The 17,053-nt window shown below is 30.9% G+C and overlaps 1 protein-coding gene across 4 annotated transcripts in view; it reads right to left on the minus strand.

Annotated features, from left to right (window-relative positions):
* LOC134696665 (rho GTPase-activating protein 7-like) overlaps positions 1-17,053 on the minus strand; it is a 118,097-nt gene that overhangs the window by 17,831 nt on the left and 83,213 nt on the right. For all 4 annotated transcript variants that reach the window (XM_063558581.1, XM_063558580.1, XM_063558582.1 and 1 more), the window contains 2 exons: positions 3,445-3,516; positions 1,492-1,573 (listed from right to left, as the gene is read on the minus strand). In XM_063558581.1, coding sequence (XP_063414651.1) covers positions 1,492-1,573; positions 3,445-3,516 — 154 coding nt within the window. The remainder of the gene's footprint in view (positions 1-1,491; positions 1,574-3,444; positions 3,517-17,053) is intronic.

Here is a 17,053-nt window from a genome sequence, read left to right on the forward strand (position 1 = left end):
TGATTATCTTAATTATTCAGACTACAAAATGTTTTCAATTTAAATTTTTCAACTCAACACACTTTAGCATTTGTAATTTTTGTGAAACATTTATATAGGAAAATCTTTTTTGATAAAAAATTATAAAAAAACTTCATTAATTTGAACCTACCGTCAAATATGTGATGACAGCCATTTGTTAGGCGCCTAAATATGAACTTTAAAGTATTAATTTAATATCATTACATCTGATATAGCAATATCACCTAATTAAATATTCATAATAGTTTCCATTGTTTACGCAGTGGCGCTTATGATTGGACAACGTATTTGTAACTTTTTGATAGTATCTTACAGAAAACCCATCTTTGATATATTTAGAGCCTATGTTAACAATTTAGTGACAGATGATGCTTGACTTGAAGAGGTTTTTAAGTAGGGTGAAGATGTGGAATATGATGTCTCTACTTATATATATCTTATGACACTATGACTTCACTTATGTACACATTAATATACATTTTGACAACTAAAATTAAATACTAATGGTCCGTTAAAAGTAAGTGGTCAAACTTTGAAGGACTATTTTCAATGATTCCCCCTTATAACGCCACAGGACGCCACAGGATATCACATGACTTGCAGAAATGTTCAGGTTTTATTTTTAACAATGTAACATTAGCCAATTAAAGATTAATTACCGTGATATAAGGACAACAATGGCTGGTATGACAGCCCCATTATTAACATGATTAAACAGATTGGCAATTAATTTAACGCCACATCATATTATTTAAAATCAATGGTTTTAAGTGATAAATCTATCATGGTATCAGATATATAAAGCAGGGTGGGGACTACTTTATATACATACACCAATACTATGGACTTGAATAACAGATCAAAACATAAGATATTAAACTCATCATAAATAATATACATGATATTAAAGGTGTTACCACAGATTTTGATCCTACCACGACCTTCAATTAATAACTTTAAAGTTTAAAAATATTGAAGTAATATAACTTAATGAACAAACTGTGCACAGCTTGTATGGGGGCTTATTTACAATTTTTTTTCAGCAAAAAGTTTTTTTCTCTTGGGAATTTTTCTTGAGTCTTTTGAACTTAATCATTAATAAAAAAAAGCCATCTTTATAAATTCCTTGATTAGTTATCTTAAGACTATTGCCTGGACAGACAGGACTTGTATGCAGATAAGAATAAAAGGTGGATAAAGATGGGATGGAACTAAGATGAAAAAATATCAATTTTTTCTTTTTTTTCTTCAAAAAATTAAACACACTTATTTTGAAAAACCTAGACTTGGTGATATTTGTATCTTTAATCTTCAACAACATAAGTCTCATCTGCCTTCAAGATATCAATATCTTAAGGATAAACAAAAATCTTAATTCCTTCCCACAAAATTTGTGTTCTGTTGAGTGTTTTCTTACCCTACACTACCCACCCTCCCCCTGATGCTAGACTCAATCCTAATAATACCAACCTGATCAGAGGTTGCATGGAGTCTCTGTCCAGAAAATCATGGTCTTTTTCCACTGAAATGATGTCAACTGGAAACTGACCATCTGAAGAACAAACACTAAACATTATATCACAACTCATTAAACACACAAAATATCAAGCCTCACCACAAATACAGGAATTCTGCATATATATATTCACAATGGCAGCATTTTGTTTGTATAAATTACACCCATTTTAATAGGTCCAACTTTTTGAAAAATTATGTGTCAAAATTTACACTAAGGTAAGCAATATAGTTTTTATGCTCTCTTTATACATAATATTCCATCTGAAACATTTCTTTGCAACAATCCAACAATTGAATAATTTCCAGTTACAACTAATTTAAGAAATCAAGTTCCTGATTAATTTTCAAATGAAGCATTTCCGTTGAGTTCTGTAAACACCAATGTTAACCATGCAAAAAAAGCATTTGATGTAAAATTAGAAGTTTAGTTTGTGTAATCGGAGTCTGATAAAATTTGGCATGTGGTTGAGTGAGGTGAAATCTTATATGATACGGATCATATTTGTAATGACAGAGGGCAAGTGTAAAAATATCCATGGCAGATCTCCAACGATGCACCGACCTATGGATAAAGGTATTATCTTACAATTTAAGGTGGGTAAAAAACTTGTACCCATTTTTTAAACATCTTTAGTGGATATGAACTGAGGAAGATTAATTGATATTGTTCAAATTCAATTTCATAATAACTTTTTTTTTTTTTTTTTTTCTCTCTCAATATGTAATATATTATTAACCCAAATATGGATAATAATCATTGGTCCATAACGAGACTAAAACAGTGAATCTATTTACCCGGGTCGAGGTGATTGTTTTTGATATACAATCAATTAAAAAGTATGAAGTATTAGCCTATTAACCTATATATTGGTATCTCTACAACAAAAATAGACACTTTTTTTCTTATTCTTTTTTTACTCTTTTTATGCTAGATCAGGTCCGTCACAGCTGTTTTATTTGATTTTCTTTACAGTACTTGTCAGAACAGATTTTTTTGATGAATTGTAATTCTATTATAACAAATATGTCACTTCAAAGTCAGCTTGTTCTGTAATGACCTAAAGACTTACAATATCTAATGAAAATCGGTGAAAAGAGAAATAAACCAAGCTAAAAGATAACAAATTCAAAATCTGAATAAAACTTCAAAATTAAATCAAAAGCTAGACTTTTAAATGAAAAGCATCAACAGGTAAGGAATTTATCATAATGCAATTTCCTGTTTACGATAAAAGCTTTATTTGTTGGCTTTGCCTCTATTATTTTTATCTATGTTAAGAAGAAACTAATCCACAGCATTTTAATTTTCTATATTGGTACGAAGTATTTGACGTTTGAAGGACCTAACCCTGGCTTAAGCGTGATTGACCTTTTCCAAATATAGAGTAATACTGCTATTTTAATGGACGGGTTTCTTAGATGATAGGTGGATATGTGATATATGTATTATGCATTGTCATGTACTCGGGACAAACAGCTAAATTCAAATTCAAATTTCTACATTGCAATGAAGATAAATCTTTGTTCAAATAATATAATACTGCTATGTATCCTTATTTAAATAAAATTCCAATATCAATTTCTTAATATATTTTTCAATCATTTGATACTTTTAAATATTCATTTCACAATATCGAGACAATAATATAACATTTTTAGAGCACCCCACGGTGGTAATAATGTAAATACATAGATCGTGAGATGAATGCTCTATCGGTCATTTCTCAAGAGAAATTCAAATCCATGTTAATATAAAAGAAACAAACATGGTTATTAAAGGCTTTACAACTTACGATTTCTGGGCCATGCTACTGAAAATCTGACACAATTTAAACGTATTATCTTGTCATATACAATGTTTAAATATGGGTCGTACTAGACTCCCACAAGGTTGGATTAACTTACCATCATACATCTGAGCATACTGAGGGAATCCTGCTTCTTTTAACCATCTAGTAGCTTCTACTGCTTCCACTTCTGAAACGAGAAAAAATATATAAATATAAGTTAAATTCAAATCAAAAAGAAGATAAACATATTGGATATATATGTATATCTGGATCTGCAAACACTTAAAAGACAACAAATAAAAAAAATATGAAAAAATTCAAACCAAATTAAGGCATGGTACAAGTAATGAATGTATATACATGTATTTGGCCCAGCAAACATCTTTGAAGACAACAGCAAAATAAAAGGGTGATATAACAATAGACCATTGGTGACAGCTTGCAGAAGAAAACAAAGGATGTTATAACTGACTGTATTGATCCTGTTACGTAATAAATAACCTTATAAAGGACAGTAAATTTAGAGGGATTATAAAGTCATGTGGTTCTAGCGTCATTAAACTCCCCACTAACTAACATCTAGCTTTGAAGAATTACACTCATTGTGTAAGACCATGAACACTGCATATTTGTAAATTTCATTAACACCTTGTACCTGTATTAATAATTCCTTTGATGTCTACCTGTAGGACTTCAGTTCTTTAAAACAGGTATATCCTGATATTATATATATCAAGGACAACTTCGTCATTTTTTTTATCAATTCAAGCAAATAATGTTTTACGAAAAGAAAAAAAAAATGCAATAAACCAACAAACTACTTTAAAAAGGCAAACTGCTCTAGTGTGCAATTTTTACATTCATAAAATTTTATTTAATTGCTCACATATCTATCAATGTTTAAATTCTTACTGAAGAAGTTTTAAATATCTAATTTTTTTATGCATCTTAACCAAACATGGACTTTAACTCTTTATATCAAGTCTGTTCTTGCATGATTTGTTTACTTCAATCTATGCATACTATACATATTTGTATTTTAGCTACACAGCAACAAGATTCTTTCAGGATCTATTCATTCAGACACTTGCTCAAAATTCTAATCCACATGATAAATATAGCATCTTAATTTCTATTTTTGAAACTTTATACAATCATGGCAGGTATTATAATGTTTGTTCGTGCTGTACTTGTAGAGCACTCGAAGTAAGATCTGTAAAGTCAACAATCAACGCCCAATACTATTGTCCAGTAGCCCCCAACAGTATTGTCCAGTATCTTTGACCACTTACAAGTATTGGCAGTATAAGAAAAGCATGAGTGAAAGCAAATAAATTAAACCCTCAGGAAACGAAAAATAGCCAATGTAAAAATAATGCCCACTTTACCCTGCTGAAGGAAAAGTCAACTTGAGAATAAACAATGACTTATCAAAACTTCCTGTATAGAGATCTGAATTCGTGACCTGCTAGAGATTGGTTTTATGATAAGACCTGAATCTTCTAATAATCTCCTCCCGAAAAAAATTACAAGATTATCAAATATAATTTTCAGTATCTTTCTTACTTCCTCCCGATAACATTTTAAAATCTACATTGAGGTAATTTCCTCCTAAAACAATTTATTTCTTCTGAAATATCATGCTTTATGCAATGGAGTGCAAGGAAAGAAATTACGCAGTCAGTATTTAATTCAACATAACAGTAGGAATTTTAGCAATATATGCTATAACCAATGATCTGCTTATTTTTTTTTTAACATTTAACATTCATGACATTACCATAGCTTTAATACATCAAGTTTTCCTCTAATCCTGTTTTGGGAGTTTAATCTTTAAAACTTAAGCTTTGAAAATTCCTGATCACTGTCCAATAAGAAAAGCATATCAAGTAATGCCAACATTGATTAAACTCCCTATCTTTTGCACCAACAAAAAATGTATTTTATCAAGTTTAAACAATCATACAAATACTTTAATAAATTACTTTTTTTAATAATTAAGGTATTTGATTAAAAAAGAAAACTGAAAACATTATGGCAGGGGAATGACTTTGTATATATATGACTGAATTATTGAAACATACAAAAATTTTACCCTAATAAGATCACTTTCCATTTCATCATGATCAAAACCTTGGCATTACTTTACAACCTCAACAAGACTATGTAAGGAATATTCTGAATAATTTTATCAAAAGTGAGATAAAACTTGTTGATTCAAGCCTCTCATAAATACATTTATATGTTAGATTATGACGGGATATCATAAGAAATGTAAACCCAATACGTCTATGATACGGTATAAATATCAGTTTGATACAGTAACAATATAATGCAGGATGACCGATTTGTTATATGTGATATTTATATTAGAAATAGAGGAATGAATTTCTTGGTCCAAATTTTTACGGTATTATCTTTATTGAAATATAATCATATAGACAATCTATTTCTTACGTACTTGCACACGAAAAGATTATTTTGATAGGTTTTCAAGTTTTCAATGTTCAATTTTGTTAAGTGAAAAAATCTTCAAATAATCTCGAAAGAATTATAGTACTTCCACAAACTTTTAAAAATGTTAGAAATAAAAAAATAAAAAGTCCAGAGTCCACTAGAGATCATAGGTGGAACTTGCAGTTCCAATGTTTTAGTCTATGGTGACATTTTGTCCATGCATGTCAATAATTTTGAATACTAATTCGTTTAAAAAATTGAAAAGAAAAATTTGAAAAATTTACACAATTTTTGTCAATGATCACATGGCTACTTGAACATGTCACTTTTTTACCTAAACTATATGGATGGGAAAAAAGAGTTTTTAAATTACCTTTTTGTTTGTATTTTTTACATCCAATAAAACTCATAGAAGACTTAATGCTGCATAAATCGGGTAAAGACATCTTCCTCTGACAGTCATTAGAATGCTTTAATTCAGGATCATACAGACACTTAGACAGAAGTTTCAACGCTGACAAACTAGACATGTCAAGATATTTGTACTGTGTCCCAAACTACAAATGTTTTGCCGTCTAAAGTCATGTTCAACATATGAACCCTCTTAATCAAATATGCTGTTCTTTTTATAAAACACTCAAATTTCTGATCATTGACCATTCAGAAACTTGTCTTGATATATCTTTTGACTTTTTCACCTGTACAAAGAGCCCTTAATCACGTCAGAAGTGAAACCTTAGAAAAATGTCTTTTTTCAACATTAACACACAGTCAGCAAAAAATTGTTTGTTATCTGAGCAGAAAGTGTCACCATGTTATGTTGAGCAGGATATTGTTTGTTCATATAGGATTTCACATCAACCAACTTTTTTCTTCCAATTTTCTATTGATGATTATATAAGGATAAATGTTTTAGAATTATCAGCAGGTTTACAGTTGTCTCAGGAAATTACTATTCCTTTGTCGCACTACAGTTTAAACCTTAGCGGTAATATTTCAATCAGGAAAATGTCTTTCCTTTGTTTAAATTCATAAAAAATATGAATAATTACAAAACCAGCACACTATTCTATAATTAATATCCGGAAACACTCCTTTTGTTTTGTCACATGAATTGTTATAAAATATCGTAAACACGCTCCAACAGCTGTCCAAGAAAACTACGTTCTAGCCATTTTTATGTAAATCATTTAGCACTTCTATGTAAGCTAGAATATTTTCAAGTACAGAGAAATATATCCAAGTAAATGTTAGAAACTAAAATCGTAGGCTTTTGTAAAAGCCTGTGTCGACGGTCCTTGGAATATATATCAACTGGTTTAATCAGATCCCCTGTTATCTTTCAAACTATTCAATATGGTCAAACCCTTTACCTGGCTTTATACAGGGATAAATAAATGTTACCAACATTTCTATTTGTCTACAAACATCGGAGTACAATATCTCTTGTTTGTTTTACGAAACTGGACTCATGTCATAATATGAACTTTATAAAATTCTAAAACAAACTTCTCTCTTTAATTACAATCTCCTGATTGAGCCTACATCTCAAAATCATAAACAAATACTCAAATACCTGGAACTTTATATATAAATAGGTTTCCCACAAGATCTGAGAAGCAACGTTGGGAAACAAGTTTTGATATCCAAAGTCCCAATAAACCAGTCTTTTGTCTCTTCAACAAATATAAATCAGGGTTATAGTACAAATTACAATTAAGCAATTAACATTTCAACCTTCCCCTGGCACTGACAACAGATATTAGTTTTTTGTCAACAATTACTAAGGTGCTCTGGAAATTAATAAAAATTCTCAAACGCCATTTCAAAACGAAAATTATAGAAGTTAAAAACACTCAACTTATATTAAAGTACTAGATGAATTATTCAAATATAGAACAATTGAAAATAGGTGAGAACATTAATAAAATGTCATGGCTTTAATTTGCATACATTTTCTATTTTTTTCTTTTGTTCCATTCATGATAAACATGTTTGTATGAATTGAACTTGAAAGGACACACAGTACAATGACACACTCGTCCTCCAAACTTACAACTTTTATATCAACTATGCGCACTGTACTCTACAATAGGGTATGTACTAATCATATACCGGCACTATAGGAGAGGGGTTAAGAGGTCTCAACGCAGCAAAAAGAGATATAACTACTGGTTTACCTTATTGCATGAAGTCTGAATTTGGAGCAAGCAATGACAGTTACTTGGTGAAAAGAGATCCAATAGGATCTAATAGGATCTAGTCGAAAACCATACAGCTGATACTTTCATTCTGAGAAAATGGTCAAAATGTCAGGTTTAATTTAATCCCTGGCAGTCGGTAAATTTCATAAAGTCTTGCCCGGGCCCGCTTTGTAAGTCATGCTTCATTGATTCCCTAAATAATCAACCAAATTTCCAACAAAAATGGGGTGTTAGCCCATGGGTGCCCCCTCTAAATCTACATTTGATAATCATACAAATATTGAAATTGAATTCTTTTAAAATACAGGTCATGCTTTTAAAGAAACAAGTCTTGTATTATTAGCTTCAATTAATTATTTGTTTATAAAAGAAGGAGTATTGATTATTGAAATAGTTTTCCCTGTCGTCTTTCGCTGAACAAGTGTTATTATTTACATGGTAAATCGCCACATGTATTTCCATCCATAATCCAATGCTCTGTGTACTTAATCAACATTAAATCTTCACCTTCACATTTAAGTCCTATATTTATTATACTATTCTTATTATGGACGAATATTACATGTAAACGTGTGCCAAGAAGAGTACAGGAAACCTTGTATCTAGGCATCACTTGAATGTGTATTGGAATGACGATTGAGTCACCATTAGATTGATAAGTATTGATTTGTAGTTCTCTTTCTCAATTATTGTATACATGTAATCCCTCCAACAATCTACTTAATCAAGGTCCTTAGTGATAATAGTCCAGATTGATGGTACACAAATATGTCATTGTATTGGTCTAAATGTACTAAAGAGTAATCTCCCTTTTAAATCGTTTCATTTACATAACTTGTAAAATCTGTATTTCTTAAGACAGAAATCAGTATCTATCTACAAAACTTAAAATAATGGTTAGCAGGCAGTAAAATACTTTTACCAGATTTCATTACTTTTAAAAGTTTTAAAAGATATCTTTGACTATTAGGTTTACATTCATGACACTATGTTTCTGAATTTATATGAGCAAAACCCTAAATATAGAAAGAAAGAAAACAAAGTTTTATTTAATAATAATAAATCCTGTCACTTGGAGATGGTCAAGCACAGTGACGTAAACGATTTTGATTTTTTTGTCCAGGCCTCTATTTATAAACTTTGACTATATCTCAGTCCAAATATAGCCTATCTGTGCAAACTGGACTAAAATTCATATTTAATTTGTTTCAGTCAAATATCTGGCTATTTGATGTAGCCATAATAAAAGATTTGTTGATATTTCATGTGGTATTTTTAACACCCGCGACAGGAAGGTATTTAGCCAGACCATATAGACACAAACCATTGCCCAGTTTCCTTTATTCATAACTACTACATGTAATCGAGATGTGAGAGTTTTGTTAAGCCTGTGTAAATGGACAAATCAAATAATGTCCACTTTTTAAGTGGTCAGTTTAAAACTCCTACAACAATGATTGAATTATACTTGCGAATTTTTTCTAGCGGCTTGTTAAATGTTTAACATTCTTGTAGATGAAGAAGAACAATACTTAAAATACACAATGCACTATGACTAAGTAGTGTTACCTTTTTTACTAGCTAAAACTTTAACGTTCATTTATCAAAACTAGATACATATAAATATGTAAAACATTTTTTGGAGCTGTTGCATGTGGCTTACAAATTAATTTTTTTCCCTTAGTATCCCATATTTTTTCGCACTTTTTGCAATGCCATGACCCTTTTTGTTTGTGACTTTCATTTTAATAATGTTCTCAAAATTTAACCAAGTAACCAATAACATCATGACAAAATGGTCTGCCCAGAGCTTACAACTTGGAAATTAAAATGCTCTAGATAAACTTTAAGGTAAATGTGTTTTAATTGTGTCAAAGTCATATTTCATTGTCATATGTTTTTCTACACTGGAGGTTTTTTATTAAGTATCATGTTTCTTTGATATACATGAAATATGAGTTTAGATGGATAGTGAAGGGGGAGAGGAGGGCATGCTTCAAGTCAGGCAATCTAGCCCAAATAAGGATTTTTTTTTTTAAATTATATCTGTCTGTGTGATTGTCATATAAAATTAGTTGGTTGTTATTTCTTGTGAAGACAGTTGTGATGAGTTGAATCAAGGATTTGTATAGTTAGAAGGATTTTCTAACTATACAAATCCTTGGTTGGATGTTGTTATTTCTGGTGTAATTGGTTGTATATGAGTTGGTTGTTGTTATTTCTGGTGTAATTGGTTAGATACGAGTTGGTTGTTGTTATTTCTGGTGTAATTGGTTGTATATATGAGTTGGTTGTTGTAGTTGGGTGTGTAAAAGATATTTGTCCTTGCTGGTGTAGGATATATGTACATCAGCTGGTTTTCGTTGTTGGTGTTGTGTCTTGAAGTTGAGAGTATATGAGTTAGTTGGTGTGGTTGACGTTAATATGTTGTTTTAAATTTAGTTGGAGCATAATGCATTCAAGTTGATTGTTTGTTGTGGTTTGTCTTGTTGAATGTTGTTTCTAGTGTAGTTGTTGTATATGAGTTGGTTGTTGTGGGTGGTGGTATTAGTTGATGTTTCTGGTGTGTGAGTTGTATATGAGTTGGTTTTTGTTACTGATGTAGTTGAAAGTGAATGAGTTGTTTATTATGCTTGTTGTAGTCCATTTACATCATTAAAGTTAGATTCCTTCTTTTATCAATGACTTCTGCACCGTAAGATAATGCTGACCTAATTTCTGCTTTTTGAATGGGGGTAGTAATTCATCAGGGCAGTTACCCTTGACATTCTATTTAAGGTCCGAAACTATTTTAAGTATTTATGACCATCCACTTCAAAAGACTACTGAAAATAAAATTCTTGATAAAAAGTAAATTTATTGTCACTTAGCGCTATAATCGTACACTTATTCAAACAAAAGATGGGCCAAGGATTCAATAAAAAACAGTTTTATCAAAACTGTCCACTATATATATTTAATAAGCATTTTACACCAAGTAGTGACCAGCACATTAAAATGTCAAACCACTTTGAAGAGGGTTTATTTTACATATGATGTATAGCATTACACCTAGTCTTGTTATTTTTCACCCTATTTAAAAGATGTCAGAAATTTAAATAGAACATTAAAGACATTTCTCAAGTGTAAAATTGATGTCCATAATTCATTCAAATTTTGTGATTTTGGACAGATAAGTTCTCACATATTTATCATAATTTTGAAATCTGATTTTATCTTGTTGACAAAAGTATATTTTACTTAACAATCATGATGAATAGGTTTTTTGTTGGAACTGACAGAAAAATCTCTGAGGCCAAAGTTGAAATACATTTATAAATAATGTTAAACTGTCAAAATTATAATAATTTGAACAAATACAAAGAGCAAAAACAAATAAAAAGTTATAAGACAATAACACATTACAAACAGTCTACAAGTTCCAAAGATACTGGACCAACCAATAAACCAATTTTCTCTAACTTACTGATATAGAGTTCAGGAGATTATGAAAAAAAGTATCTTGCATATCATTTGCACCTGCTGCTCAGGTGATTCCATGATAACCTATGGATATCCTTGAAGATAAGAGTTATCTTTCTTATATTCAAATAGTAGTATAATTCTTTCTACAACTGTGTAAATTATTTTTCTTTTAAAAGAGCTTTCTTGAGAGAAACAACCAAAAAGAAAATCAACTAATTTTTCATCTTGTGAGAAAATATTCAATTTTTCACCTCAACCAGATCATAGATCACTTTCATCCACATTCTGATCTCATTAAGGATGTGAGGGGATGCATTATCATGTTTGACTTTCTACCACCCCTTACATGTTGACATTTTAACTTCTTTCTGACCATAAAGTAAAGTGTAACACCTGTAGACATTCCCTTTGATCTTACAGGTTAGCTAATTTGTACCTGTACAGGAAGTCAAAGATAGGATGACACAAAAAAGGTATCATACAGGGTTTAAAAATAATCTAAATCCGATATCATACTTTACATGCATAATTTATCATTGTCATACACAGATTTGCATATATTTCTACTAATTTTGGTTTAAATTTTCAAACATAACTAATCCCTGCTATCCAATTACCACTAATTATAAAGTTGTCTTTATTCTTTAATGGTCATTTTATGTCCTACTGGTCAACATGCCATGTAAAACTCTGTAATTTATAGCCCAAATGTAGTAATTTTATGTAACACATGTTCAAAATAGTGTGGGAATTCCCTAAATATGCCCTGGAAATAAATGTACAAGCATAAATCTTTAAAAAAAACCATCTTCAAATCCATGCACCTGCACACATCTTAAAAGCATGATAAGTTATTTGCTTCATTTAAAAAAAAAGAAAAAAAAGAATTAGCCATTTTTCATTCTTATATAATTTTGTCCTACCATATTACATATATCATAATCATCTCTACAAGAACCTTTCCTGTTATACATAGATCCCTGAATGAATCCTATTCCCCACAAAGGTTTCACATCCTTTTGATCTATTATTAACCAATCTACTTGGTGTGATTTGGATTGGTTTTTGAAGTACATGTATCAATTACTTGTGATAAACAAGTGTTAGGTAGACATCTGGTACTGGGCATAGACAATAGGAATCCAGGAGGAGGACTTATTCCAGCTCTTGTCCGCGGCTACATCAAATCATACCCTAACACAATATATTTGTTTTCAGCATTACTCATAGATGAGCACTAATGCTTTGTACCGATTCAAGGACAAAATTTACAAAAACAAAAGATCCCCCATCAAGGTGTACACTTACCATTCTTAATGTAAATATCTTCATAATAACTACATAAGTGTATGTTTCTATCCCTCTTCCTTAAAGAGCCCTCTCCACAACAAGTCCACTGCCACTTCAGTACATGTTTCTGAACAATCGAAGTCACAAAACTTAACATTGTCTAACTTTTTCTAGTCAACAAATTCCCATTGTACACAATTATAGTCCAAGGTCTCAAAGTCTAGTGTATTTTGAAATGAAATAAAGCACAGTTCAATATGCAAGCAGAGATTTAAGAAATCCAGGAAACAAACCAAGCCTTTGTAAGGTTAATAAAGTTAAAACACATCAAATTTAAGCCAAACAGCACACAACAATGTGAAGAGTCTGAAATCTTCGTTTAATCCATCGAATGGTAAATTTTATTAGTTTGATCCTCTTAAAATTCCGTGGAATGTCCACAAACTTTTGTTTAAATCTCCACTCTGAAGCACATTATATACAACTGGTTTGAAGGGTGGTTCTCCACAATAAACAATGATTTATCAGTACCAAGACTTACACTTCATCAACTGCCAAAATTAAATGAAGCACACATTTTTGATAGTCAATTAAGTCTCTATTCTTCTTGACCAAACTCCTGGTAAACAAGAACCACATCTATCTGACCAATTATATCTGATATGCACTAAGGCATGTAAACCATAGCACACCTGACCAAATGTAAAAATTATGACAGGTATGCATTTACACCTGGTTATTTCTGTCCAGGTGAATGCTGGACAATTAGATAATGACCAACTGTAGCCAATGAACAAGGTAACAAAATCTCCCAAAGGGCAGATATTATTATTCATTTTTATTAATAATTAAGTCAGTTTTAACAATTAAGGTGGCTCCCAGATATTAAAATGAAATGAAATGCCACAAGGTATAAGGCTAATAAAATGATAATCCATGTTATATCTTGTTTTAACAATCTAATCTGATAACAGGTAAGGGTCTCTATATTGCTGATCTGTCCATTTCTTATTGAACTATCAATTAATTAATCATTTATTAGAAAGTTGTAGAGATAAAAGGTATGGTCAATGATTGTTTCAGGATGGTCAGTAGGTAGAAAGATAAGTATTATCATCTCAAGGTAAAAGATAACATTTCATTATAAAGGCTATCAGGGACCTTGCTCTGGGTCAGATCAAAGTAAAAGTTAGTGGAAAGTTAGTAGACTTAATATCCTGTTTTAAAATGTCCAAAAACTGTACTTTATAACTTGACCAATTAAATAATACCCCCAAAGGAGTTTTGACTAGGTTCCAGAGTTATTTACTTTATTCTATCAGACATATAATAGGACTCTGATTCCATGGACTATCAGCATAATGATCAGATAGAATATAAACCAGGTTTATAGTAAAAACAAAGAAAATGCAAGTTGTGTAAGGGATAAGGTAACAGCATTGGAAGACAACATTAAAAGAATAAGTAATGGCTTTATGCTAAGGCACCTGTATGAATAAACAATGATAAATGAGTAATGGTGTTCAAGAACATGTTTGGATAAATGAGCAATAGACTTATTAGTATTCAACCACCTGTTTAACAAATGAGAGTTATGTTATAGTGTTCAAGCACCTTTTGGGATAAATGAGCAGAAGTAGTCAAGCACCTGTTTAACTGAAGGACCACCCAAAATCACAGAAGAAAATGATAGACCACTATTTATCAGTACTAATATGGATGTAGGAAAATGAGACTTTGCAACACATCCAACATCAGCTTTATTGGGTGTTTTATGCAATGAACTTTTTTGGCTCCTTTAATTTTGTCAACAATTTTGCAAGGCATTCCACACAAATTGGTATACAATCACCTGAGAGTAAGTAAAATTTCATATATGAAGTTATACTAGGAATAACAGGCCTACAGTGTAAGCTATGTTATACTGAAGGGTGCTTTGTACGGCAAAGGGTGCATTGTACGGCTTTAAATATTACAGGGCAGTTAGTGCTTTTTAAAGGTTAAATCTAGTCCAATATCTCTTAGATTGTGTAATATTGTTTGCTTATGAGCAAATTAGAAGTCTAATTCTAAATCATTTTTCAATTTTAAAGAAATGATTTCAATTTTATTACCATCTCATGATGAAAATAAGTTTACATTTCAAGTCAAATTAATTTCAATGTTCAAATAATCCTTTGAAATAAAAATGAAAATTCTACTTTAGGATTAAATTTACGGTTGATTAAATCACAGAAAGGTCAGTAGTTAATGTATGATTTAACTGGTAATCAATCAAACACTTCTGATAAAGAGGCATTATGGGATAAGTGTGAAGGATTCTGGGTAACATTGCATAATTTAGATTACTAGGAAGTTTGGTCAAGATGTCCAATTATACTAGAACATCTGTCCTCTTAAAGTTGCTCATTCTCAGTACAATTAATCCGGAAAATCAACATAATTCATGGTCAATGAAACCAAAATATTATTATTAAAAAACTTTGTGAGACCATTATTACAGGAGTTTTTTTACATGCAAATAATCCCCTAATTTTCTGCCAAATTATGATTTCAGGGAAAAGAATATTAGTTTAAGATTATAGTGGCATCATTTAGATACATTTTTTTTACCCTTGGACCTCAACAATTCATAACAAAACAAAAACCCATATCTCCAGAAGATAAAGACATAATATCAGCACCCCTGGCATAACCTTATGGTGTATATTTGATAAACAATTTATCCCTTCAATAAACAGGTGTACAAAACTTTGGTTCTTTACTAATCTTTTCAAATAAAAAGAATGATGATTCTAAAAAGTCATTTTTTTCAATATTTCAAATAAAACTGTCAAGACTCCAAACTTCAGGTGCCAACTGCTTTTTTTCTTTTTTCAATGTAATTGTTTTCACAGGTAGAAAGTATTTATCAAATCTTGTACCATCTGAAATCCATGTAAAAACCTTCTCCAACCAGTGAACCTTAAAACCAACATGTAATTAACTCTTCTTTCTTATCACATCTATTAGAGGGTTAAACACCAGAATTAATTCAGAATTAATCTTTTATTTACATACTGCCATTCATCTATCAAAATGTCTTTTTTATGAAAATTTCATTCATTTTTGTTTAAACCACAAAAGTTTGATTGGTGATTTGTCCGATTGAAGTAAAATTTAACTGCTTTTAATCCTTATAATATTCAAGTCATAAAGATTTTCTCACAGATGTGTGAATTTCAAAAGAAGACAATATAAATGGGAAGAATACGAATTTTGAGGTGTAAGTATTAAGTCGTTAAAAGTTAATTTTCGCTCTGTGTGGGGGATTAGGGTTAATCATGTGGTCAACTTTGTTTTGATGAGATTTTCCACTGAAGTAACTTTCAATTAGCATCAATTAAATAGGGATGAGTAGACAAACAACAACAATAGGGACAGGTAGATAAACAACAACAATAGGGACAGGTAGATACACAAAAATAATAGGGACAGGTAGATACACAAAAATAATAGGGACAGGTAGATACACAAAAATAATAGGGACAGGTAGATACACAACAATAATAGGGACAGGTAGATACACAACAATAATAGGGACAGGTAGATAAACAACAATAATAGGGACAGGTAGATAAACAACAAAAATAGGGACAGGTAGATAAACAACAATAATAGGGACAGGTAGATAAACAACAACAATAGGGACAGGTAGATAAACAACAACAATAGGGACAGGTAGACAAACAACAACAATAGGGACAGGTAGACAAACAACAACAATAGGGACAGGTAGACAAACAACAATAATAGGGACAGGTAGATACACAAGAATAATAGGGACAGGTAGATAAACAACAATAATAGAGACAGGTAGATAAACAACAACAATAGGGACAGGTAGACAAACAACAACAATAGGGACAGGTAGACAAACAACAATCATAGGGACAGGTAGATAAACAACAACAATAGGGACAGGTAGATAAACAAAAATAATAGGGACAGGTAGACAAATAAGACAGAACGTAAGAACTTTGACATACTAGTACATCTTTCCCCGGCTTGTAATGAAACGGACCTAATCTTAACTTGTTTTAATAATTGTAGAAAAAGAATCCTTACTTTTTTTAATAATTGTAGAAAAAAGGAAGAGTGTAGCAGTGCCCTCTCAAAATAAAATAAACAGAAATGGCATATAGACCATGTTTTGGTATAAGTTATCAAGCCCCCAAAATAATTACAGATGAAACATTCAATAGAAGATGCTCAGCTGTCATGTTTGATGAAGTTTCTAGGTAAGTTTGGTTGCATTCCATCAAAGAG

Source organism: Mytilus trossulus, chromosome 14, assembly GCF_036588685.1.
Source record: "Mytilus trossulus isolate FHL-02 chromosome 14, PNRI_Mtr1.1.1.hap1, whole genome shotgun sequence".
Lineage (NCBI taxonomy): Eukaryota > Metazoa > Mollusca > Bivalvia > Mytilida > Mytilidae > Mytilus > Mytilus trossulus.